The sequence below is a fragment of the Anser brachyrhynchus genome (assembly GCF_964034855.1).
Source record: "Anser brachyrhynchus genome assembly, chromosome: 6".
Taxonomy (NCBI): Eukaryota; Metazoa; Chordata; class Aves; order Anseriformes; family Anatidae; genus Anser; species Anser brachyrhynchus.
The window spans coordinates 34489070-34515438 of NC_137700.1; the positions used below are offsets into that span (position 1 = coordinate 34489070).

The following is a 26369-nucleotide window of genomic DNA, read 5'->3' on the forward strand; positions in this document are numbered from 1 at the left end:
TGGTGTCCCTGCTGCCCACTGAGAACCAGTTGATGCTGCTTGCTCTACGTGAAGTGCAGGAGCGGAGTGCGTGAACTGAATGCAAGTTTCCTGAGCTGGGGCATGCATATACTTACAGTACAAAGCAGGGTAAGAGTAGAAAAGTTGGTATGGAGTGACTTCTCCGTGGGACTGATAATCAAGTAGGAAATCACTACTGGTAGTAAATTTCAGAAGCCAGAAGGTAGAATAGATTGTTCCTGACATAGGGCTTAGGGTAAGCTTTGCTTTGGAGTCATTAGCTGTGTAGTAGATATCTCGCAGTGAAAAGAAGAGAGGGTACAAAACCTGAAACAAACTCTTGAAGCCAAAGTAACTTTTACCCAGCCTCCTTAAGCTTTCAGCATGTGATTAGGCTTCTGTCTGATAACCCTGAAGAATTTGAAATTAATCCTCAAGGTAGAGAGCTCTTAATATGTGTTTATATTGATTACAGAACAAAGCATTCTTAAATTTACTTGCAGGTGAAACAAGTGAGCTCAAAATCCTGAGGGGTACTTAAAGAGCCAGGTCAAACAGATTTTTAACTGAAGTTAGTGATTGCATGCACCTGGATGTTAAATACCTGGGATGTTAAATACCTGTGACCTATGACCACCAGGTACAGAACTTTCCTGTGGTGGTAGTAGGCTGCTCTCTCTTAACTCGTTAGGCTTGCCAGTGAGTGCAATGGCTTGACGGTTGTTTGAATTTTGGAAGATATGCAGTTCAGAGGTAATGAATATAATTGCTGTGCTTATTAAAAAAATGTCAGCCTAAATCCCTCTGATCGAGAAGTTTATCAAATTATAATCTCATTAAAGGGGAAATAGATTAGTAGAGCTTCTGTTCACTGTACACTGTTCAGTGTCATAGAGCCTAAATGTAACTGAATAACCTCAGTAGCTTCAGCTATGTTAGAAGTTTACCGCTGGGTTGAGTCTATTAACCAAGTTTGTTACCAAGCACAGTAGGAAAATGGGTAATTGGCAAGCTGGTGGAAACAGAGGGTTGACGGTATGTGAGCTAAGACTAGACAAGCCTTTAGCTATTGTCTCAATTTGTTACATGCTAAAGACTAAGGTTTAGAACTACTGCTTGCACATAACGGGAGATTTATTGAGACTTCACTGAGTGTTATTAGTAATGCTACTATGCACAGAAGTAGAATAGGAGATGTTGGGGGGGGAAAAAACACACACGCACACACACACAAAAAACAAACTTCCAGATACTAACATCCTACAGTGAACTTGGGTTGCTAAGTGTATATAATACTGAAGTCAGAATTGAAGGGTCTGAAACAGGGACTAATAAGGCAGGCAAAATACATACTAGCTCACTACATCAGGGAAAAAAAGGCATGAGAGAACTGAAAAAAAAACAGAGCCTTACCCCTTGCTGTATTTTTAAAGGGAAGTCCTTAAAGGAGGAAGAATTGTCTGATACATTTGCAGTACACACAACACAAAGGGGGATTTGAGATTTCCCAGCCTGTTTTTGGCAATAGTTAAGGTCAGGAGTGGCAGAAAAATAAGTTCTTTGCTGTCTTCCTGTAATGATTTGTTTCTGCTTGCTACATGAATTTGGAGATGTAACACAGCTATTGCAAAATGCAGTCATTGAAGTGATAGGCTTCCAAGGTACATGCACTTGTGTTCTGTTGTGGTGGCTCATGCTATAAATTCTTCCTGGGGTCTGAAAAGTAACCTTTGGTGAGTGTTATTGTATCCATCAGTTTCTTCAAAGGGGTCCAGGTTTTCCATCTGAAAAGGCGGAGTTCAGTGAAACTGTATGTCTGCTCTGGGCTGTAGGGCACCCCACAACTTGTAGAATACCTGGATGCCTTATGGTGCACCTACTCTTTGTGCCCAGGGAGCCTGGGCTCAGGTATGTTGGCTGCAGGATCTGTGTAGTAGCTCTGGTAGATGCTTCTCAAGAATATGGCATCATAGGGCTCCTGGTTGACTTCTGTGTCAGTATCAGGAGAGCAGCTTCTGTTGTATGTGTGCTGGGAGAAAAACACTGATGAAAATCCAGAAATATGAACGTTGCTTTTTTTTTCTTTTTTCTTTTTTTTCCTGGTTATTATTTGTCCTTCCAATAAAGCATAACTGTTTTTGCCTGGATGTCTAAATGGGACTGTGTCCTTTACGACAAACTTGAAAGTCATCTGGGAAATACCAACGCTGTAATGTAGTTGCTGAATAACTCCAGTATATGTGTGTTTGGCTGCTCATTTTCTTAATTGCCAATATGTGAAATTTCATCATCAGCTGAATCTGATCATTTCTGGTGTCTTAGGAGAGTTCTGATCTCTAGCAAATGTTCAAGTGCTTTGCAGAATCAATGCCTTTGAGTTTCATATTTTTAGTATCCTAGGTAAAGGTTACAAGATGTAGTTTCTAGCTTTGGGCAGCAGATGGAGTCAAACTGGACTAAATAACAAAACGAAATTTGCCCTCTTATTGAAGTTGAGGACAGAATCCAACATTTTTTTATGAAGTTTTCTGAATTCCAGAGATTATTATATTGGACGCAAGGACCCTAAACAAATAGAGAAATACAAAAAGTGGTTTTATATGCACAAGAATGTAGGAAAATGGGAATAAATCACAATTTTAATTAAAAATATATAATTTTCTGAAATGTTCTTGATAGGTAGAATTATGAATAAATTTATCTAAAAAAAAAAATCAAACCACCCACCACCAACAAGAAACAAACAAACACCTCTCAGCACTGTATAGGTGCAGTAAAAAAAGAAGTTCTGAAAAACTGTCATGGAAGTGTAAAAACATGCCATGAGAAATGACTAATAATTGTTTTTAGAAAACTTCTGGTGGAGTAATCATTCTCTCCTTGTAGCTGAACCTGTGAGCACAGAAGGTGATCATCCCTGAGGCAAGGAAGAACAGAGGGGACAAAGATTCTGTCAAAATTCTTCTGTCAGACCGGAGGTATGGACGGAGTGAGTAACCCTGACTACTCAAGTTGGTGGCTGTGGGGATCCTCTCAGCTGCTCCCACCTGAGCATGTTTATTGATAGGCATGCAAGAACACAGCTGAAAAAGCTCTGATTGTAGAGCACCGGGTTGTAATAGACAACAGCTTTTCACCTGGGAAAGCACTTTTTTTTTTTTTCATTGACTGTTAATGGAGACCTGCTGATTTTACAAGCTGAGAGTCTTCAGATACTGTTTCAAAATATTTTCCTAGGGAAAGGTAACCTTAGACCCTGGAAAGGACTTTATTTCCAGCATCTGCTTTCATTCCTCATTAGACACAATGGATGCTTTTACTATCTCCCTAACTGGCAATAAAAGCATTCCTAGTAACAAAATCTAGATCTTTCACATGTGCACTTAAATTTATTTCACTACTGATACTATCTTATTTTTCAAAGAAGCTTATGAGAGAGCGGATTTGTTTTTATAGAAAAGCAAAAGCATATTTCATTTTAGTACAAGTATGACTACATTTGGGGATTATTTTAATTGGAAGCATTTTTCACCTCAATTCTGGCATGATGTCTCTCTTCTCCCTATTACAGTGAGATGAAATGTAGAGAAGCTAGTTTGGCTGAGATCCTAATTTCCAGTTATTCTGCATAGCTCTTCTTTCACTGTCGTTTTTTCTCTTTCCTTCCCCCATTGTCTCTTTTTTTTTTGCTACATTTTGATGGGGCATCCCCTGTGGCTATTGTTAACCTTGATTGTCTCAAGTTCAGCTTAATAATTTTGGTATCTCCTCTCCCTGCTTATTTTGCCCAGGTATTTCTTGGTAATGCAGCAATAACAGTTAAAGCCCCTGTTCAGTAGTCCTTGGATTCCTCTGTTGCTGCAGTTTGAGCTAAGTGTTAACTATGTTCAAACATGATACATTTAGCCTGTGACTTTTTATCATCATGCAGAGCTAGCATCAGTTTTCAGTGCTATTGAATCAGCAGCAGCTTCATGTTGCACTTCACTTACAGGAGAACTAAATTATTCTTCAGAAATACCTCAAAATTTGTATTTCCTGAAGCAAAGAACTCAGAGTTTCTTCTAGCTATGTCTTTCACTTGGAATAGCTTTCTTTCTCTGGGTGGAAATGTAAAGACGTGAGAAATGACATGCACATTCTCACATTCTGATGCCTGACAGTTCCCACCAGTCTAGAAATAAGATTTACAGCAGGCAGGATCAGCATTTAGAATCCACTCCTGCAACCATGTCCTCGAGGAGGTATCGGCAAGATGCTTGTTGCATGGCCCTGGATGTTACAGCATCTGTCTATACTGTGATTTACATAAATAACCGTTCCAGGCAGAGTGTGTGGTTGAGCGAGAGTACTTTTAATTGCAATTGATACCATTAAAGGTTGTAGGCAGGTGCTGCTGGAGCTTGGAGCACGATGAAATTCTTCCTCTATCCAAAACAACTCAGACTTTTTTTTTTTTTTTAACTAAGAACAAAAATGTATCCTTGACCTTCATTGTTCAGATCACCCCAACAAAATCTTACCAGCTGGATGCAGACCCTCACAAAGCCGTAGTATTGCATGAACTTGGGGTGGGGTGGGGGTGTCTGTGCTTATAAGTAAGCGCATGTGTGATCAGTTTTAGAAGTTCAGCTTCTGAACACTGAGTAGCCAGATCTCTCAAGCATAGCTGTAGGTTGCAACACTGTTTATTTGGGAATAAATTGTGTTCCCATTGCTTGGTGGTTACTTACTGTATTTACAAAATATATGAAAAAGAAATGCACAAAGGTCTGTTTCTAGGTTAAATCTGTAAAAGGTCTCTTGCAAATTTCAGGGTAAATAAAAGAAAGGAGCCAACACAGTGTTGCTCCTTACTTCAAAAGAGCTGGGGAAGTAAAACAACTGGGGCTGTACTACTGTGAGTCACATGTGGAGTTTCCTCTTGGGGCAGGAACCAGCCTATCTCCATCTACTACATAAGAAATGTAAGAGAATCACACCTAGATCAGATGTTCAAGGTTGGTAGCTGGAATAAGCAAGGGAAAATGAGTCCTCTCTCCCTCCCTCCTCCTCTTCTCCTTCCTCAGGAGGCTGGGACACTCTGGATGCAGGGTAGATCTTCAAACAGTGAGTAAAACATCCCCAGTCAGAACGGGGGCTGGCAAATGATTTTCAGCACAGTTTCTGCTTTGTTGTCTGAGTCCTCCCTGCTTTTGAGTTGCTGAGTGAGGCCGCTTGGGCTGATCTCTGGAATGTGCAGTGAGACGAGGGCGAAGCATGGATGGAAACAGCTGGTGTGATAAAACTGGAGAGGAGGTTCCCAGCACTTTCCGGGTGTTCTTTTTATCTCAACTCCATCAGAGTTCAAGAGACGTGGCTTCATTATGGGAAGCCCACGGGGGCTCTGAGGTGGCAGGAGGGTGTGCTGTGCTGGTTCTCTTGACATGCCACCAGCTTCTAGCGAGCAACCCAGGATCACTCGGACACTGGCAGTCTGATAAGGACGCTTTGATTGTCAAGCGTGTTTGCTTATGCAGGCTGCTTACACAGAGCGTATCCCTTCTCCTGTCTGATCCTTTCAAGGTCACCTGGCAGCAAAACAAGAAGAGGGCTGCTCAGTAGATTGCAATTTCTGATCAGTGACACAATAAATGGAGTTATCTACACCATGTGCTCCTATGAAAACCCTGAGCGGAGCCCTAGGATCTACGTGTGGGTTTATACGCTGGCTGACTGCGGAGATTGTATTAATAACTCTTTGTTGTGTAGTGCATAGATGTTGGCCTGTGTGGAAAGAGAGCTAAAGGGCTGGACAAAGGCCGTGAGCAAGCTCTCTGGCACTTGCTTGGTGACATTCAGCAATTCAATGGCTGCTGTAGTCTTCATCTCTGGGCAAGTTGTACTCACAAGGCCACTTAAAGCACTCAGCCTGTGCTACTAACCTTACTGATGCAACTGTTTTCTTGCTCTCTGTGAATTTCTAGGTGCTAAAAAAATCCAAGGCAGCACCTAGTCTGGTCCTTGTTTCTCTTTGCAGAGAAACCAAATAATACTATCTGGGGAAAAACTCGTTTTGGCCTGCGTGCTGTCCCTTCTGAGCAGCATCACAGAGCATTGCCAGTTCCTGTGAGGTACTCTGCTTGGTGACTACCGAACTTTATTTAGCAAGACACGCAATCTAGCAGCTTCAACTGGGAAACCACTAAGAGTAAAAACAAATAAATGGTGTTGAAAGAAGCTGATTAGCTATAATATCTAGAATCACATCCATGGATAACTAAATTATGTATTGCATAAAGGCATTGCTTATGTATAAACTGTAATATCCTGTCAGTCCTTCACTTCTACATGCTTTTCGTTCCACTAGGGCTTGGATAATCGTTTTATGAACCAATTTCCTGAGAGCTGAACACCCTTTATGCTTTGTATCTTCTCCTGACTTCACCTTTCTGGAGCTATGCACAGAGGCTGCTGTACTGGTATGTGTATAATGGCTTGGCAGGTCTCCACAGTTGTGGAATTTACAATCATCGCTGTGTGTACAATGCTCGGAACAGATTTTTTTTTTTTTTTTAATTTATTTCTGGTGGATGATGAATTAGGCCATCTGTCTCCAATGTCTGCTGACCCTTCCCCCCACTCTCCACTTTTCTGGTATGTTGGCACCATCGCTCAGTCAGTCAAGGTCAAGGTCTGGAACCCAGGTCTGCGACCTTCACTGCTCAGTCCTTGATGGCTCAGTCCTCGTTTTCTAGGGTAATTCTCCAGTATGTTATGCACCCAGAGGTCTGAGATGCCATGCAAGGAGGATGGATCCACTTACAGTAACATTAAGAACACAGCAATAGGAACTTCCTTCAGTTAATAGTAGTTAATATTTGAAGAGTACTTTATTTAGGCCTAAAGTTAGGGAGTTAGGGTAGTTTGTCAAAGCATCAATGGGACACTTGCCAACTTGCACCGCAAATGTCAGAGGACACGTGAAATTAAATGAATTAAACACGGGTCTGAAAATGTTCGGTATAGACACATTTAAGATATCACTGAGACAGATGGAAGCTTTGGTGGAACAGAAATAGAAAGTCAAGTAAATTTGTCTTGGCTCATCCCGTTTTGTCCCCTGCCTGAAACAAAAATCTTTGATAGAGGCATAAGTGTTAGCAGCCAAATATATATGAAGGTTTACCCCTATAAACCTAGGTAGCATTAGTAACTGAAGAACATGATCCAAGGTCTTCTGAGATTAATGGGAATTCCAATTCAGAATTACTGAGTTTATTGGGTTTTGGTTTAAGTGCATAGATACAAAAGACTTTATGTAACAGCTTGCAGTGGTAAAGATCTCCATGAGCGCTTGGGGAATCTTTGAGAAGATTTTTGTAAACGTCTAGGTCTTTAGCACGAGTGCAAGACTGGCAGACTTGTATCCCTGTGATGACTGCCAACAGCAGTAAATAAGTGTGCCATTCCACAGGGAAGGGATTTTAGCAGTTTTGCCAGTTGTGTTACAAAATGACGAGTCAAGTTTATTAAAAAAAAAAAAAAATAAGACTATGGCGCTTTGTTTATTTTTAAACAGAAGACCATTGGTTCTTTTTATTTGCTGCCTCTGTTCTGGCCTTTAAAGTTGCATGCAAACCGTACTGTGAAGCAGTTGTGTGTACACAGGAAGATTAAGAACTTCTTTTTAATTAAAACCTGGAATTTTCCTGCAGGGATATGACTCCATCATTTAGAGCTAAAAGATGCTACAGAACATCACGAGATTTGCATTAACATTTTAGGAAGAGATGATACTGAGCTAAAGGAAGGGATGATGGAATGAGAATTAATGGAGTAGACCAGCAATGAGGAAGAAGGGGAAATTCCCACCCATGGAAAGCAAAACACAGCATCTGACAACAGAGCAGGTGTAGGATGTCTGGGAACAGGTAATGCCCCTGTGGAAGTAGGTCAGGATTACCTCTGACAGGAAAAATTAGGAGTGGTGCTATGTAAATTTTATGCACAATATTATTTAACCCAACAGCTTCAAAGGGTCATTAGATTTCATCTTTCTTTTTCAGTTGGCTAATTTCAAGTACGTGTTTTCGCACCTGTTTTGGCTGCAGAATTCAGAGGTTTGTCTTGTAGGTCCAAGCAGTCCTGTCTGAAGGTGAAGCAGCTGAAGAGGTTGATGCTGAAGGATGATAACCACAAACAGAAATACCAGCTCCCAGCCCTTCAGAAGAAGCCCTCTTCCTTTAAGGATCAGAGCCTGCCTAGGCTCAGCTGTGTTTGCCTACTGACAGGTGAGATTCCTGCTCTGGGATGAGGCCTTGTCTGTGCCGCACCGAAAGGCTGGCCTTAGAGTGGTCAAAGGCAAGCGAGTCCTTGTGCCTGCCCACCTTGGCACACAAAGCAGCTGCAGTTGAGTCCACTCTACCCCCTGACACATGACCCAAAGTGTACGTTCAGAGGCACTTGTAGCATAGAGAGTGAGTAAATCTGCCATGGGGGAGCCTTGCTCCTCTGAACAAAAGCAGCACAGACATAGCCTCAGTTTCTTCTGCTGGGGTTAAACTTAAAAACCCTCAGTCCTCTCTCTGTATGACTTTACAGGGTGGCTCTCAGTAAGGAGTAACCTAGGGAAAAGACAATATTCTTCTTGTTCTTGAAGTGTTAATGAGTCTGTGAGATTGGGTGGCTTTTGTTCAGTTCTCAGTGTATACCGCAGCATAAGGGATCTTGGTTTCGACAACTGAGACAGGCTTATGAGTTGACACAAAAATCAAACATTCTCTTCATTGTTGTTATAATAGTTCCTCTGTCTTAATAAGCCCTCAAAGACTGAAGCAGAAAATGGTTTGCTCCTTGCAGGGAATTGAAGTTGGGAACCATAAAATTCGGATTACTTTGAGACTTCTGTCTCTCTGACTTTACCAACTGGCAGAAAATTAGATGACATCAAAGGATCACTGGAAAGGGGCTTATTTAATTTTGAAATTTATTGGAAATTGTCACATGTGGCTATAATGCTAACAGCTGCCTTCATGTCACTTTACTGCAAAAGAGAGTGGCATTATGCCTGGATAAGGGTATAAAAGCTGGAGCTGTAAACTGTGACAGAGATGTAAGTTGAACTTTCTGGGATACACAGTAAGTTGATTCCACTGTCTGTACTACATGTATTACAGGCTCAGAAGTGTTGGAGCTTGGTTTTTGTAGTAGTAGTAATTTCACTGTTGCAATTAATTAAGTGAATTCTCAGTTTAAAATAAATTATCTTGCTTAAAACCACTCGGATGAAATATTTATGCAAATAACAATCCTGTCCTAACAAAGAATTGGAAAAATACTTTTCAGGTTTTCTTTTTTTGTTTGTTTTTAAATAAGACCTTGAAAATATGTATTTCTCTCTTTGAGTTTTCTATGTGTGAACTTGGGATTTAGGAAAATTACAAACCCATTTTTGAGAACAGAATTGGGAAAAACAGTATTTCAAGTGCTCATTCAGGAATGAGAGACCTAAGTGCAAGCTGGGTCAGAGATGGCTAAAACATGCCTGTTTCCAAAGACCTTTGTAATGGTGGGTTCACTCTACCACAAGAGCTGATCCCTCATTTTGCCTCATCTTTCAGTCAGATTGATAGATATAGAGCAGTGATATGAGGCTTTTGTAAGAAATTGAAATATGTTTTATAACCAGTCGGTTTTGAGTTAAATTCTTCAGGATGCTTACCTATCGTTTCCCAGTTTAAGTCCACACAGGTGTGAGAACTTTAATAATTTTTATTTATGAAATCAATTATATACTTTTTGCAGGCTTGATCTACAGTCTACTGTTACTGATCTTTGGAAAAATGGTATTGAAATATTTTAACAATTAAAAAAAAAAATTAAGAAGGTAGGAGAAATGTGCTTCTATAGAATCAGGTGTGGACACAAGGTGAAGGAGCACAGACTGACGTTGTGGAAGTGTCTGAATGTTAATAACTCAATGGAACTTAATGTTCCATGGAAAGTTCAACCCTTCTTTAACTTATATACATTGATTTGGGTCATAGGTACTGGGGAAAGGACCCCAAAAGAAGTAAAGTAATTTCAGTCAAAAATCAGAAAGCTGCAGGCAAACATGCGTAAGTTTACTTAAGGCTGGTTTCTCAGTCCTTCACCACCTGTGATTTGAGTGGCTTACAATGCAGCTATTGGATGCCTTGAAAGATTTTTGGAAAGCAGACAGAGAAACTGTGCCTCCAATGAAGCAACAAGATTCAAGACAGTGTATTTCTGAAGGATTATCGGAGGTCTTGGGCATGCAGTGAGATACAAGGCTGTAGGCCAAGCGCTTTCAACCCCTACCGGTGCAATAATCCATACAAAACGTGCTGGTTTACCCATCTAATTGTAGGATTTGCAGAAAAAAAGAGAGTAAGAAATCAGAAAGAAAAATGTATAGGATGTTAAATAACTGTTTGTTAAACGTCCAAAATTGTTTCCAAAATTTCATATATAATCTATGACCTAAAAGCTCAGCTCTTTTAAAAATAATTTTGAAGCCCGATAAAACTCATGGGGGTTAATAGCTCTCTATGGTAAGGTTTTAACAGTGTCCATGGTCCATAAATCATGTTCGTTGATGGGATCCTTGTTGATGTATATCTGAGATGACTTACAGATTTGGGAATTATGTATTCTGTTTGTTTTAAACTTTCCACTTAAATCAACATCCCTGTAACAGCACCAGAAACTGCCTTAATGAAAAAGATTATCATAGATGATTTCAAATGGTTTTAAGACTAATCATTTATTGTTTCTTTAAAGGAGTCCCATTTATAGCAGCAAAAGTCAGAGGAAAAGGTCACTCACCTTCTGTCTAGCCTGTCAAGAAAACTATTTGGGAGAGGTGGGAGGGAAAGGATGGGTTGAGGGAAGCCTGAGAGGAAGAATTCCAGCTCGACAGTGTGTTTGTTGTGAATTTGTAGGCCTGCCCATCTCTTGCCTTTGTGCACTGGGTGTTGTTATTATTAGGGTTTCCATTTGAATTCTTCTGGAATATTCAGTGAAGATGCTGAAAAAACAACTTCCCCACGTGTATTATGCAATCTATTATGTGGAATCAGAGCTGAAACAACCTGTCCAGTGGGAATGGCTTTGTTTTGAGTTATCCTTCCAGCAGGGGTTTATCCATGTGTGCTGGAAATTACAATATTAAATGCTCCAGCATGGAAATTTTTTGTGAGGATTATTGGACTTACATTTTCTTGGTGTATTGCAGTCCAGGCCTCCTGTTGGCACAGAGATTCTCTGGAGCTTCCTTTGCAAAGGTTTTGTAACACTAATGCCTGAAATAAAGAAATTTGAACTCTGCTGAGGAGTACCAGAAGATAATGTTTTCTCAGTTTCACTCCTAATGCATGACATTGCCTATTTAAAACCTTTGCTCTTATCTCACTTCCCTCAAGCATTTTGTTTTAAGCTGCCCAGTTGAAAAAGAGCCACAGCATTGTTCCAGCTTAGATTTGTTCTGTTTTCTTAAGTGGACAGATATAAACCATGGGTAACAAAGAATTACATTTCAAATTTTTTTTTAAAATCTTTCTCCAGATTTATGTGTAAGCGTATGTATATAGAAGACTGAGGTGTTTCAGATTCCGAGTACTAGCACCCTCTCCTGAGATGGCTCAAGGATGGTTATCTGCAAAGGAGCAGAAGCAGCTCTGAGGTTGCTGCCTCCTAGAAGTACAGCTTCAGCCGCTTGCTGTTGCCACTTATCTTTTGCCAGAAGCAGCTCAGCGCATTCAAGGTCAGTCTTTCCCATTCTCTTAGTGCGTGTGTGTGCGAACACTCGTATCTGATTCCTTGGGACTGAATCCCCACTCTAGTGCCGAGACCTGTCTGGGGGTGACACATGTCTATTTTTAAAATAGATCCACCAGATGTTTAGTATCTGAGTGCAGTGTGATTATTTAGTGAAGATTATATTTCTTTGGGCTTTGTACTGCAGTCTGATAGTACTGTTTTACTTGGTTGGTTGTTTTGGTTTTAATTCTGCGGTCATTTCAATGAGCGTGCCAAGCGCTGCAGTGGTAGAAGGCAGTTGTTTTTGAATCCATGTGATGCTATCGCTACCACGTGCTCGGGGCCTTGCTACTGGCCTGATCCTGTGAGATGTTCATCACAGTCCAAAAATAAAACTTGCTCACAATGTGATGTATGGAATAGTCTTACAGGGGAAGGAAAGGGGGAGCTTTATTGCTTGTATCACTTAACATTGGGACTACATGAAAACTGGAAAATATTACGCCATAGTAGTAGCCTTTCAAATCACCGCTGGGGTTGCCAGCAGCAATTGCAAAGCTTCATAATCCATTACAAAGCTTTATGTCATCCTTCCATTAGCTTTTGCTCGGAGAACTCATTTCTGCTAGTTAATGTCAGGTAGTCTTGGAAGGAAAAAGGGGCTTTTTCTGAGAAACAGATGCTCACATTTCAGTCTTATCACAGTCTGTAAAAAGAGTTATATTAATAAATAAAGGTTAAAAACAAATTAATTTCCATAGTTTGGCTACACAGACCTAGCATTTCACTGAGATCAGTTTGAGCTACAGCTATGCCTCTTCAGCCTTCCTCTGCTAAGGCCGCAATGCTCACACAATAAAACAATTGGTCACACCTCATTATTGAGGTTATTTGCAACAGTGTACAAAGGACCAAGTAACAGAAGTTTTGAAATGGTTAATCAGTTGTTACAGATTTAATTAAGTTGATACCTCCACATTTTTTCAATATTTTTCAAATTTTTTTTTTTTAAATCTGGGGCAAAGATCTTAACTACAGACTCAGTCAAGCCTCTGTGAGGCTCATGCTTCAACTTTATAACATAAATATTACTTGCATGTTATTATAATATTCTGTTTTTGCCACTTACACTAGAGTTTTGTATCTCTGAATTTCACTCTTGGAAATTTAAGTTTGGACTTAGATGTATGGCACTTGTTGTTTGGAGTGACACACACAAATCCCCATACACCAGAATGAAAATTCAGCCCTAATCATCAAAGGGAAGTGAGGACTAAATGAATGTGTGTCATGCGTATCCAATTTCCCCACTGATCATCCAGAGAAAATAAATCACAGCGGATGTCCTTCCACTTCTTCTTCTTTGTTTAAATAGCTAGAAGGAGCTCTACGTTAAAGTCACCCTGGGACTCCCCAGAGAATACTAAAATAAATTAATATTTGTTGATTAAATGTTTTGACCCATATTAAAGCCACTGGAAAATGATAGGCCTAGTTTGTCATGGCAGCACTCCAGGTTTTTTATGTACTACTGAAATCAGAGGATAAATATGGAGGAGCACATCTCAACTAACCTAATACCCAATTTCGTCCGTTTTTAATAAATCCTTTTTTTGGGGATCGCACTCTTAGAGGTACTCGTTTGTACCAGTCTCTCAGAGTTGCCTAGTGTCCAGCTGTGCTAGGATCTCCTGTCATCTTCCCATTCTGCAACAGAAAAAATAGAAAAAGATTGACAGGAAAGAGAGAAAAATAGGGAAAGGCAGTACAGAACAGACTAGATTGATTAATGGGAACATGTTAAATGGCACAAATTTGCATTAGGTATCCAAGCCGCATTGATTTTTCAATAAGAATGGGATAGCTTACTGTCCCTCATCTCTCTGAAATGTTCCCTTACACCCTAAGGCAATTTAATTTGGAAAGAATTGTTGGAAGAAATCTGATAGGTGTATAAAATGAGCGGTATAAAAAGCATGCTGTCATGGCAAAGGCAGTGCCCCGGGACTCGGAACCTGCTCAAAAGTTAATTGAAATCAATTGGAAAGACTTCTGTTGACTTAAATAAGCTTTGGGTGAGCCCTTGGGAGAGCTCGTTTCAATACCCAGATTTACCACAAATTTCTTGAATGGCTCAGGGCAAGTCACTCAGGGCCACGGCCAGATACTGTAATGAGATTGCTCAAAGGGAGGAAAGTGCCAAAGGCTGTCCAGGCAGCCTCACGCTTTAGGGCTTTTTTCAGAAGTGGGTTATGAGCTGCTAATAACACAAATAATAACTTATGTTTAACCTATCCTAGGACGATGTCAAGTCAATTTAAAAACATTTTGAAAATGAGGATTAGGCATTTATGACTATAAGAACAGCATCTGTGGTAAGACCAGCTTGGATAAAATGTCAGGGGCCACGAATCCTCATGTTTCAGAGCATAAACTCACCACCAGCTGGAATAATGAAGCAGATACCTCAGTGGAACGATATGTTACTGTTAAGCAATTTATAGTATCGTTTACTATGGGTTGTCATCCAGCCATACCTTTCTATGGATGCTCCCTAAGGAAGGGGGGGGTCTCTTCTAACTGCCTGGGGAACAGCAGAGGTGTCTGTAATCCATGTACCTGGGGCCACTTCCCTGAAGCGACAGAAGCTCCTGGGGAGTGCTGCACCCTCAGAGCCGCTGGGCTGGGGTCCTCCCGGCTGCTCTAACTCTCACAAACTCTGGCAGTGCTTTTGGTGCTGTCAGGAAGGCTCTGCAAGCTACAGGGGCTGGCCAGTGCCTTGATGGCTTTAGCCATCCATCCCGGTTTAAAACATGTATTCATCCTTATATCACCCTGGAGTCCTTTGGTCCTTTGCTGTAATCGCCAGTCCTTTCTGGATCCCACATTCAGGGTGGCATCTCTGCTGCAATGCTTCCTCGCTGCTCAGGCAGAGGCATTGGGCATGAACAGCAGCAGCAGCGGTGCTTTGGGAAGCCAGGATGAGTGCTAGCAGCTCTGGGCACAGTCAGCATAGGCTGCGTCTTGCCTGGGTATCGATCACTGCCAGCTAAATCTCTGATGGCTGAGACAGGTTGTATGTGAAAGCACAGGAGATTGTTCAGATGATAAACTTATTTTACATAGGACTAATAAGGCAGAAGAACTACCAGGAAAATGAAGCTTTTACAGAAATACAACATAGACATTGCAATGTTTTCCAAGCTTTTAGCCAAAAAAGACAGGGAGATGGAGCCATCAGTTTCTGAACATATAGATTTTTTTTTTGATTGCCTCTTTAGAGAGGATTTTGCTGATAGCTAAAAGTTTACTGATATTTTCCTGGGTTGCCTGAGGCTTTCTAGTGAGGCTGGTGCCAGCTTACGTTAACATATCTAACAAGTGTTGGCTTCCAGGCTGTGTTAATGGCTGCAAGCCCTAGATATTTAAGTTACTGAAAGTTCAATCAAAAGTTAATTAGGGCTTTTGGCTTTTCCTGCCTACATCAAGAACAGAGCAGAGGAGATTTCCTAATGCAGTCAAGGAAGAGAGGATAAAATCTATGCTATCAGACAGCAGTGTTTAATAGACAGCTTGAACACCACGATCTGTGCCAATGAAGCAGTATTTCTAGGGAGCTCACTGCCTAACTTGAACGTGTCTCTGGTGATGATTCCACTGAACCTCAGGTACCTGGGCCAGGAAAAAGATTAACGGTGATTTTATCTCCTAACATCATTCCTAGCTCTCTGGGATACGAGATGCCTGCAGCTTTGCGTGCTGCAGCCAGCATTAGATGGGCTGCCTTAGTTCGTGACTACAAATCCCGTGTGCCGTTTGGACCCTGGGTCTTCTGGGAAGGGTCTGTGGCTGCTTTGTCTGCTTGCTGTTGATGCAGAAGCAGGTAGGGTGTGTGATATAAGCCACACTGGGCAGACATTTATCACCCATTCATACTGAAGAGGTCTGCGGGCTTGGTTACATACCGAAGAACTTTTTTGTTATTATTACTATTATTATTGTTATTATTGTTTCTCCCTGTCCACAATATGCCCTCCAAAAATGAATACAGGAAGAGTAGCTGGATCTCCTGCCTTCTTCATGTCTCTTCTCCACACTATAGAACTGCTTGAAATTCTTAATGGCAAGCTGAGAAAGTTGTTTTTCACAATGTGAACCAAAGAACATATTGTCCTGTAATTGTGTCTAGGAAAGGACAGACATTGTAGCTGGAGACATTCCAAAAGATCCCCTGGAAGCAAATGCAGCAGCCAAACAACTGCTTCTGGTCATTGGCCAAAACAAAACTCAAGCTCCATGTGGTGTCACCTTGACGCAAAACCCAACTAGTATGGGAATATTTGGGGGTTGAAATAAGTTGCTTTACCCTTATATATTCATTCTAAACCAAAGAGTAGGAAAAATAATCTCTCACCTGACCACCAGAAGTGAGTCCCAGGGAGACGTGTCACGGTAGTCTTGAGCAGTTTTGTTGCTCCTCTTGAGCATGTGACCTCCTTGTAATGTCTCTCTTTTAGCTTTTCTTTTGAAACTGAGAGGGTAAGGATACAACTGTGACTTTGAGAAAAATGAAGATGAATTATCATTCTTTCAGAAATGTTACCTTTCTCATGTGCCAAGTTCAACATGAACTGCTTGATGAGTTTGCCTGGAGCTGTTTTTTTTTGTTGTTGTTCATGGTGTGTTTTTTTTTCCAATTGATCTTCTTAATGGAAAAAATAAAAAAAAAAAACTGAACTTTCAAGTCCTCTAGGCATAAACAAGTAGAAAGGGGGAAAAGGAAGAGGGAAGGTAGAATTTTAAAAGATTTTTTTTTTATTGTTTTTTCTCTTGCAGGTGTCTAATTAAAAAGGGAAAAGTTAACATATTTGCAATACAACCTAATTAATTTCCTTATAAACTACTAAAGCTAAAGGAGTTTTCATTGTCTAAAATGGATGGTGTGTGGTTTGGTTCAAAGAGACTTACTGTGAGTTTTCTTGGCTTTATAACTTTGCATTCTAATGCCAAAGCATTTTATACCATCCCATGTAACAGAAGGTAGATTTAGATTGGACACAAGGAAGAAATTCTTTACTGTGAGTGTGGTGAGGCACTGGAACAGGTTGCCCAAAGAAGCTGCGGATGTCCCATTCTCGGAAGCGTTCAAGGCCAGGCTGGATGGGGCTTTGAGCAACCTGGTCGAGTGGCAAGGGGTTTGGAACCAGGTGATCTTTAAGGTCCTTTCCAAGCCCAACTATTCTATGATTCTATTTCTGGAAGTCAGAAATAATTTCATAAGTATTGTCGGGTAAGGACATTTCCTGACTGAAGGGTGTAATTTAAGTCTGCTTTTTTCCATCATCTCCTCCCTGGATATGGGAAACAATTTATCCTATTCTTCTTTAAAGGTTATTTTTATGTCCGTCTTCAGTCATCTCCTTTCTAGACCGAACAATACCATTTCCATCATACTTTTTTGTGCCTATCCTTTTGTAGGCTTTTAACTATCCCTGTCCTTTTTTTCTGAATGGCTCAATCCACTTACTACTTAAAGTTCAGCTGCCAGACTGGATGTTGTGTTCTTACTGAGGTCTCATTATCTTATTTTTCTTGGTGCTGACTACGTCATGGGCAGACCAAACTCCTGTTTGTACAGCTCAGGCTGATGAATGCCTTCTTTGCAACAGCATGTTATTGTTGACTTAAGTTCAGCTTTGATCCTCTGTAATACTCCACAGGTACTATTCAAAACAACTGTTCTCTCTCTAGTCATTCCCATTCTGTACTTTTTCTCAGACAATATTTTCTCCTCCTGAGTGTAGGACTTAGTACCTGTCATTGCTGAACTGATTTGAAGAGATCAGAGAAAGAGTCTGGAAAACATGGGATTTGATCTGAAAACTCTTCCTCTGCCTCAGTTTGCCCATAGCACCTTACCCCACAAGCAGATTTCCACTGTGTCATCTATTTCGTTACCTGGACCATCAAATAACAGAAAAATATAGGAACAGGACTTAACCCTTACAGGTTCCCAAATGGTGTGCCCTTCCAGTTTGACAGCAAACCACTTGCACCAGCTGAGAGTGAAGTTTTCCAAGAAGTTGTGCATCCATCTTCCTGTAGCCTCATCTACAGTGGTTCACTAGTCTTCTTTTGAAAATATTTTCAGAGATAGTAAAGCTTTAGCTGTTAGCTGTGACCGCGAGTTATTTCTCTTCAATTCATGTTTCTCTTTATCCCAATAGTTGTCCTTGCTGTTCCTTCTCTATGTCCTTTCTCACAAGATGCTGACACACACAAAAAAAGGTAAACTTCCTACTAGCTTGAGAAGTAACAAAGAAATCCTCCAGGAATCAAGTCAAAAAATTTATTGCTATTATTAACCCATCACAGATGTCAGATGTTTCAGTAAATGAATCTGAATCTGTCATTTAAACTTACTGATGGTTGTTTTTTTTCTCCATAATTGTCTGTCTCTCAAGACTGCTTTGCGATTTTTCAGTTCCTTCAGTAAATAATTATTTACAAAATCTGTTTCTACAGTCTCTCAGAGATTCTCCACATTCCCAGCAGGAACATAACTTTAAAAGCCCTTTTAGCTTTTCTAAAGTGGAAGGATTTGGGAAAAGGAAAACAACTGGTAATTCAGTGAAACAAGCAGGGGCTATAAGTTGGTTTATATCCTGATGAAAGGTTAATTTTAGAAGATGACCTCAAAGGGTGAGTAGCTCATTTCAGGTAACTCCAGCCCTTTGCTTCTCTGCATTGAGTATCAATGTGAAGTTGTCTGTTGACTCTTCCTCTGAATATATAGGTCGCAGGAGCCGAGTTAGATTCCAGGTCAGCAAGATCATGTTTTCCACTGGAAACACTCCAGATGATGATAAATATCATCAAACAACTTCAGGATCACCAAAAATGTTGATGTAAGCATACCTTAGACTTCAAGGACTTATAGTCTCATCTACCTTACCTTTCAAACAACACCATGCAAGTTGTTTGAAATCAGCATAGTTTCTACACATCAAACGCCGTATGGATTTAGCACATTTTTACATGATGTCGTCTCTTTAAACTGTATAGCCGGTCTCATTGCAGTCGGCTGCGTCTCTTTACAAGGCTGCAGCCCAGAGCATCGCTGGATTCCCCACTCGTCTTGTTCACCCAGGGCCCATGGTCCCCTCAAGAAGGTTGTCTCAATGTAATGGCTCAGCGCCACTGCCTGGCATGCAGAACATTCCTGGTTTGTCTCTGGAGATCCGCAATGCAAGTGCTGACATGTAACACCACAGCTGTGCAATTTGTCAGCAGACAAGAGGGAGAAAGCTCTCCCTTGGTCCGTCAGGAGGCAGTGCAGCTCTGGTGTTCCCACTGCCCTAGCTTTGCACCTTCCCGGACTCAGAGCACCTTAGGCAGGTCACACCAGCAGGCGGGCCTCAGACAAGTGGCCTGTCAGAAACGCGGTCCTGCAGAACATCTTTTGCAAGTGAGAAGCCCCAGAAATAGATGTTTGCCACAGACCAGAACACTGTGTGTGTCTGTCATCTTAGCCCAGACCAGCCTTCTGACAGGGTTATGTCTTTTTTCTGGCTACTTTCGGTGATATGTACCTTTTCCTATTGCCCATCACACACTGGGCTTTGAGGACACCAAAGCAGAATGTAGATGTGACTACTACATCAGTTGCCAGATGTTTCTTTTATGTGGATCTGAGAAAAAAAAATCCATCAGAAAAATTATTTTTAATTTTTTTTTTTTTAGGTGCTGGAGACTGCAAGCCAAGCACAAAACCCATGTGGACCATACCTCATGAGAAAATATAAGTTTGTTGTTGTTTTTGTTTTTGTGTTATTTATTTATTTATTTATTTATTTATTTTTGTAGCAGGTCAGTCTTTCTTGTTTTAAAAACCTAGATGCTTTGAATGTTCAGCTTAGTCCCTGCCAATGTTCAGCATCAGTAGCATTGTACAACAACTAGCAAGAATAAAGTTCTTCTGTAAGTGGAGATGTATTTGGTTTGGATTCTAAAATGACTTGCACCACGATTCATCCAGGACTCTTAGAATGATGAACCTTTGCTTGGTTAATAAGGGTCCATCTCTAGATGATGATAAAATCAGTATAGCCAAACATCAGTTATGGTCGCATAGGATGAGTAACGTTTCGGTACAGAACTACTTATTTTCTACTCTTAGAAATTGTTTGCCTTCATATAAAATTTCAGAAGGCTCTCTTTGTACATGAAGATCTGAAAAAATAAGCTTTTTGAGGGCTTAATACTATTTCTAATCTAATACATTTTTTAAAAAGTAAAAGTGACTGAAGTAAAATCGGTACTAAATATATTAATTACGGCTATATCCATTAATAATAAAGGGATGCTAGCAATTTGTTGTTGTCGACAGATTTGGGGATGAGAAGAACAAATCCTCAATATAAGCACACATGCAGTAAAAAGGGGTGGGGTAAGTAAATAAATAAGCAAATATTGTAAATTCTGTCATGCTTCTTGGGTTGTATTAGATGAGAATGAGAAGTGAGGATGACTGGAAACAGACCGGTTATGTCATGATATGAAATGGAATATGTTACAGTGAAGGCATGGAAAGATAAGTTGGGTTATTAATATGCATGTTTTGGTTATCTCAAGACCCAAAACTAGCATGAAGGATTTTTTTAAGAGCACAGTTGTTCCTCAAAGAAATCTAAATTTCATGTTTACAATGCCTGTTATGTTTTCTTTGCTTGCTTTTCACTTTTCTTTAAGCGGTTGGCTAATGTAGTTAAAATGATAAACATTTGCCATTTCTCAAGCTAGAAAGGAGCATGACACAAGCCATTAATGACATAAGCCAGTATTTTGGGATCAAACAGCATGTGTAAACATCCTAGGTATGATCAGTTGCACATTCCAATCTTTTCTAAATTTACAATATGTGAATTGAGGATTACACTGTCACGGGCTTGAGGTGCTGGGGGGGGGGGGTACACAGCTTTTCACAGTGAATGCAAAGGATGACGTTAATTTATTTAACCTTGTTCTGCTTCAGTACTGAAATTTTACAGTATTCGCCTTATATTAGCTGGCTGCCCCTGGCGTGTTGAAAAGCCTCACCTATCCACGGTTGAGTGTCCGCTAGCTTGTCTCTAAAGGTTATCTTTTTGCATCCTGATCTGCTTGAAGCTTGAAGGCACACTTCAGTGGCCAGTCCAGCCCAGGAGTTCTTTCTCATTTTGCAGATCTGGAGCAAGGTCGTCTTTCTCAGTGTGTCACAAGTTTCATTTTCTCATTGTTCATGGAGTGATAAATCTCCTTCTAATCTAATATGTTTAGGTAAATGCTTCAGGTGATGTTGTTCACCTACAAAAACATCAGCTCTGTAGCCCATTATTTTTTAAGCACTAGATCTTCCTTGTATTTTCTTTTTAAATCATTAGGAAACTGTTTCTGGTCCTTTCAAATGTCAGATTATTTGTTGTTTGTTTGTTTGCTTATACAGCAACTTGCAGTTCTGAGCTGAATTTTACCTGGTCCTTTGTAAATGTACCCCGAGTGTGTCTGAACATCACCCTTCCACTGATGCTGTCATGGGCAGTGGAGCCCGTGCAGGTGCAGGAAAAAGCCAAGCAAGAGTTACTGCAAAAAGAGCTACCAGTTGTGGCCACCTGTTTCCATTCACATCCCGTGAAAAGAAAATCATTGAAGAGGAGCAAGTGAAAAGTGGCACTGGCTAAAACCGTTTAGGAGAAGCTGATAGCAAAAGCTCGTAAAAGCAAACAGTGACTTACCCAGAGGACAGATTTCACGTACCCAGACGCTGGAAAGCTCTGCTGCAGTCTTCAGTTTCTCTATCCAGACAATGATCGGAGAGAACAACAGGCAAATGTACAGCAGGCTCTGAAAATAGGGTTTAGTGTAATTAAAAAAAAAAAAAAAAAGTCCTAATAATCTTCATCTGCCAGATCTGAAGTGTTTTTCATCCATTTTCTGGAATTTTTAGGTACTTTTCTTCATCAGCTTTGGGAATCAAGTAAGAGAGTGCCTTCCTGCCTCCCTCTGCAGTGTGTTAAGGAGTACGATGTTATCATTCTTCCTAGATGAAGTCTTTTATTCCTGCAACTGGATACATCTCTTACTTCAATCCTATTTAAGAACCAATGTCTTATTCTTCATGAAATCATTTATGTATTTTAATGATTTTTTTTTCTGCTTGTGGTACTATCATAACACTGTCCAGATCACTTCAAAATACTTTATAAACATTAATTAAAACGTATTTTTTCTGTAGTAACAGCAAAAACAAAACAAACAAAAAAACAATCAGTAAAAAAACACAGGGTCTATTGTCAATTATTTCTAGCTTCATTACCCAGTTTGTGAATAAGCCATGCTATGCTTGCAGTGGTACCTAAACTGGTTCTGTGCTTCCCAGCTTGGCCGTGCAGGACTTATCTGCTAGTGCACAACTCTTACGGAAAGGACCATGTTTCTTCAAGACCCAAGTAAGGCCCCTAAGTACTTGTATTATCCATTTTTTCCAATTCTCCCCAGCCCCCCTTCCCCTAATAATGGAGAGTTGGTTATATATTGATTTCACAGAGGATTACATTTAGGGTGTTATAGTCACAGGGGATTAAATTGCAGGTTGCAGAGAAACAGCCAGGTTCAGGCACGAACCAAATAAAAGTCTTAGACTAATGGGCACATTGACTTGATATAATCTTTTATTCTTAGACGCGTTTCCTTGCTACTGTCTAACCCTACAGTTAATCAAGCTCTTAAGGCTATGAAGTTATAGCTATTTTTGTTATTTGACGCTGAACTATTTGGGGACAGTGTATCCCGTGTGTGCCTGGCTCCATCAATTTTCTACTTTATGGCCCCTTTCTCTTTCCTACCCACGCCTTTGTTAATCTACCCTCCTAAAAAATAAATAGTCTGACTGTGAGTTCATGTACACCAGAGTGCTGCTTCTGATTTATAGTAATGCAAGTTAGAGCAGCAGTTAGATCAGGACATCAGTTTTAGCGTGCAGAGTGCTGTATCTGAAAAACCAAAAAAGGCATTGTAAAAGGTGGCTTTTGTTTTAATTGTGTTTGAGGACACAGTAACTATCTTCATCTCAGCCCAAATTAATAGCTAGCAATGTTGTTTATTTTTTTTCATGAGTGCTTATTAACACATGTTGACAAAATCAGCAGTTTTAATCTAAAATCACAGGTATTTATTTTCATTAATTAGCAGCAATGTGAAAGCCAGTTCATTGCCAAAGTCACCATTTGTTGACAGTTTCACTGGTATAGAAAGGACCTCTAGCTGAGGGTAAAAACCTACAGATACGTTTTCTCCAGACGCATAATTAACTGTGGTGCACATTAGGAGAATGCAAACCACTTGTGCAGCACTTTGCACTTGTTCAATTCTGTGATTCAATTCCACTGTCCAGCTACTGCTCTCCCTTACGGCAGTGCTATTGAAATATTGCAAGGCTTGGACAGAAACTGTTGTGCTGATTTCTTGCATGAAAGATCCCACCAACCTTAGTAACTCTCTGCCTGCTCCTGAGCAATGACACACCCACTCATTTATTTGCAATTAAGACAACGAGTTAATGCCCTGCGTGTCCGAGGGAGCCTCGTGCAGCTGTGTTCAGGTAAGCAGGGACCAGCTGGGGGCAAGGAGACAGTGCTCCTGCCAGACCAGCTTGTGCCAGGTGAAACACCACAGTGTGACAGCAAAAGACAAAAGCTTGACAAAAAGCAGACATGTAGGAATGAGGATTGTGACTTTAAAGAGTGACTGGAGCAAATCTTTGCACAGTTTCTGGACCCAACGCTCATTCTGAGTGCCAAGTTCTTCACTGTATGCACTGAATGCAGGAACAGTAGTGCTAGTAAAACACACTCGATCCATTTTTACAAGTGATGTAATCTATAACTGTCTGTGCGAAGTAACACGTTCTTGTGACTATCCACCTTCTAATCCACGGCCGTGCATTGGTGTCATAGCTGTGCTCTTGCTGCCCTCCGAGCCATGAGTCACCATCCTTCACTTCCTCAAATAATTACGGGCAGCGGAGAGGGGCTGTGGCTGGGGCTCTTCAGGGCTTCCTCTGCTGCTCTGGCACGAAGGGAATTCTCACAAAGCCACTTTTTCTGCGGATGATCAGCGGATGCTTGAGACCTCACTTTAAACCTCAAGCAAGGATAGCACTGCTGGCTAAACTGGTATCCGTGCCTTGCCCCACCTGCCTGCAGGACCGTACCTTTTTTTTGCTGGAAGATCTGCTGGTTACAGCGTGCTGACCATCCCTCGGCCCTAGCTGAACCCGAAAACGAGTGACGTTACAAAACTCCTCAGAACGTATTTGTCGGAGCATTGTGTGTGCAAATCCAGGTGTATAAGCACGTGCTGATCGCCGTTCCTCTTTAGCAGGTTCATTGGGCGTCGTGTTCCTCCTAAATAACGGCACCGTTGAAATACAGCCCGCTTCTCCCCTGCCTTGCACCCGGTTAGTGCTTCCCACCCGTGAGCTAAGGGCGAAGTACGTGTTGAACGCGAAGAAGTGTAAGTTTTGCAGTCCCTGGCGGCAGGATTTTGTGCCCATTTACAAGGCAGCGCGCCTCTAAGTGACTCCGCCAGGTGCAGGGGGGAGGAGGCCCCGAGCCCCCCGCGCCTGTCTTTTCCTTCAATTCAGATTAAATTTTCCAAAAAAACCCGGACGTTTCTGCTTTCCCCTGGCGGCTGCCTGCCGGGGGCAGGGTGCCCGGCACCCCGAGGCGATGCAGGAGGAGGCGTCGAGGCGCTCAGCCCCGATGCTCGGCCCTCCCCGAGCAGGACGAGGAGACCCGGAGGGACGCGCCCAGCCCCGGCTGGAACCAGCACCGCGATCTCTGCCCTGGGCCGGCTGCGGGGCTGGGGCACAGCCTCCCCTCCGGCGCCGTGCCGGGGACATGACTGATGGCATTGCTGCAGAGGTGCTACCGCCGGGGGATTACCGCCACATGCACACTTTTCCCACCCCCCCGGCCTTGGGAAGGGGAGCAGGAGCAGTCGGTGCAGGAACCCCCCCCCGCCGGGGCGCGTTAAAACGCGGGGCGCTCTGCCTTTAGGGCCCCGGCAGGTGCCGGACGGACACACGGCCACACAGCCGGACGGACAGAAGGAGGGGGCGGCAGGGGCCGGGCCCAGGTGGGGCGGGCGGGCGCGGCCGGGCTCCGCCGGGGGGGGCCGTGCTGGGCCGGGCCGGGCCGGGCCAGGGGAGGGGGCGCCGCCGCCCGCCCCCAGCCCCGCCAGCAGCACCGAGGCCCCGCACGGCGCCGGCCGCCCCCGGCCGCTGTCGGCAGCCCTCCCGCAGGGCGGGCACAGCCGCAGGGGGCTCCCGGCCCTCCTCCTCCTCCTCCTCCTCCTCCTGCAGCCCGGCGGGGGGAGCGCGGCCGCCTCCGGGCCCCCCGTCCTCGCCTCCCGGGCGCCCCCCCCGCCGCATGGTCCCCGCCGCTGCCATGAGCCAGGCCCCGGCCCCCCGCGGCGCCGCCCGGCCGGGGAGCGATGCCCGCAGCGATGCCCGGAGCGCGGCCCCCGGCCGGGGCCCCGGCAGAGGGATGCCGCCGCCGCCCAGCCTGCCCCAGCTCCTCCACAAGTAAGAGCCGGGGAGGGGACGGGAGGGCAGGGCGGGCACGGGGCGCTCTCCTTCCCTCCCTCTTTTCCACCCTCCCTCCTTTTTGCCTCTCCCCCCCCCCTCCCCTCCGCTCCCAGAGTGACAGCCGCCCGGACGGGGGTCGGCCCGGCCCCGCCGCCGCCAGCCTCAGCCCCCCGGCCCGGCTCGGCTCGGCTCGGCTCGGCTCGGCCGGGGGATGGCAGCGCTGCGGGGTGTCCCCCCCTCAAGGGCCCGGCGCCGGCCCCGCTCCCACGGCGGCACCCGGCGCCCCCAAAGCCGCTGCGGGTCCCGGGGGGGGGTCGGGAGCGCGCTCGGGGAAGTTTCCTTCGCCCCCCGCGGGTCCCTGGGGGGCCAGGGGGGTGTCGCCGTGCCGCGCCTCTGCCCGGCTGTCCCCGAACCCCCGCTCCTCGGAGGGCAGGGCACCGGCGGCATCCCTTCTCCCTCCGGAGGGGGACGGAAAATAAAAGGACTTTTTTTTGGGGGGTGGGGTGGGGGGCGAGCCGTGCTTTCTGGGGCAAAGGAGAGCCGGGAGGCGAACCGATCGGGGCACGGGAAGCGCAAGCGGCGGCACGACCCGAGCCGTGCTGGTCCCGGGCAGCCCCGCACCCCGTTTCCCCCTAACCCTAAACCCTCGGAGGAGGCTCCCAGCGGGGCTGCGAGGGGGCACCGGGAGGCCGGGGTCGCCTCCTCGGCCGGCCCGGCGGCGAAAGCAGCCCCGGAGCGGCTGCAGGGAGCGCTTTCGGCCCCGTCCCTGAGGACTTGCCCAGCACACGGCCGTACAAATAGCGGGGAGAGCAGAGCTGCGGCTTTGCGGCGGGCTTGTTTTAACTCGGGAGCTGCGTTAGCGTCTGTAAACACGTAGGAAACTGCGCTGGTAAAGCCGCCGTGCAGGGTGGCCTTTACGCTTTCTCGGAGCTTAGCTTTCCTTTTATTTATTTATTATTTTTTTTTATTAGGGGGGGAT

The 26369-nt window shown here is 43.4% G+C and overlaps 1 protein-coding gene across 7 annotated transcripts in view; it reads left to right on the forward strand.

The window, feature by feature from the left end:
* Positions 1–42: 42 nt before the first annotated feature.
* Positions 43–26369, forward strand: part of RBM20 (RNA binding motif protein 20) — a gene marked incomplete at its 5' end in the record, with an annotated part of 125285 nt that continues 98958 nt past the window's right edge. For 3 of the 7 annotated variants that reach the window (XM_080597389.1, XM_080597390.1, XM_080597391.1), the window contains 2 exons: positions 11638–11767; positions 21248–25387. In XM_080597389.1, the coding sequence (XP_080453515.1) occupies positions 25233–25387 (155 nt within the window). Of the gene's footprint in view, positions 754–2886; positions 2979–6349; positions 6462–8115; positions 8274–11568; positions 11768–21247; positions 25388–26369 lie in introns of those variants that run through there. The other 4 variants (XM_080597393.1, XM_080597394.1, XM_080597381.1 and 1 more) reach the window with 4 other exon arrangements.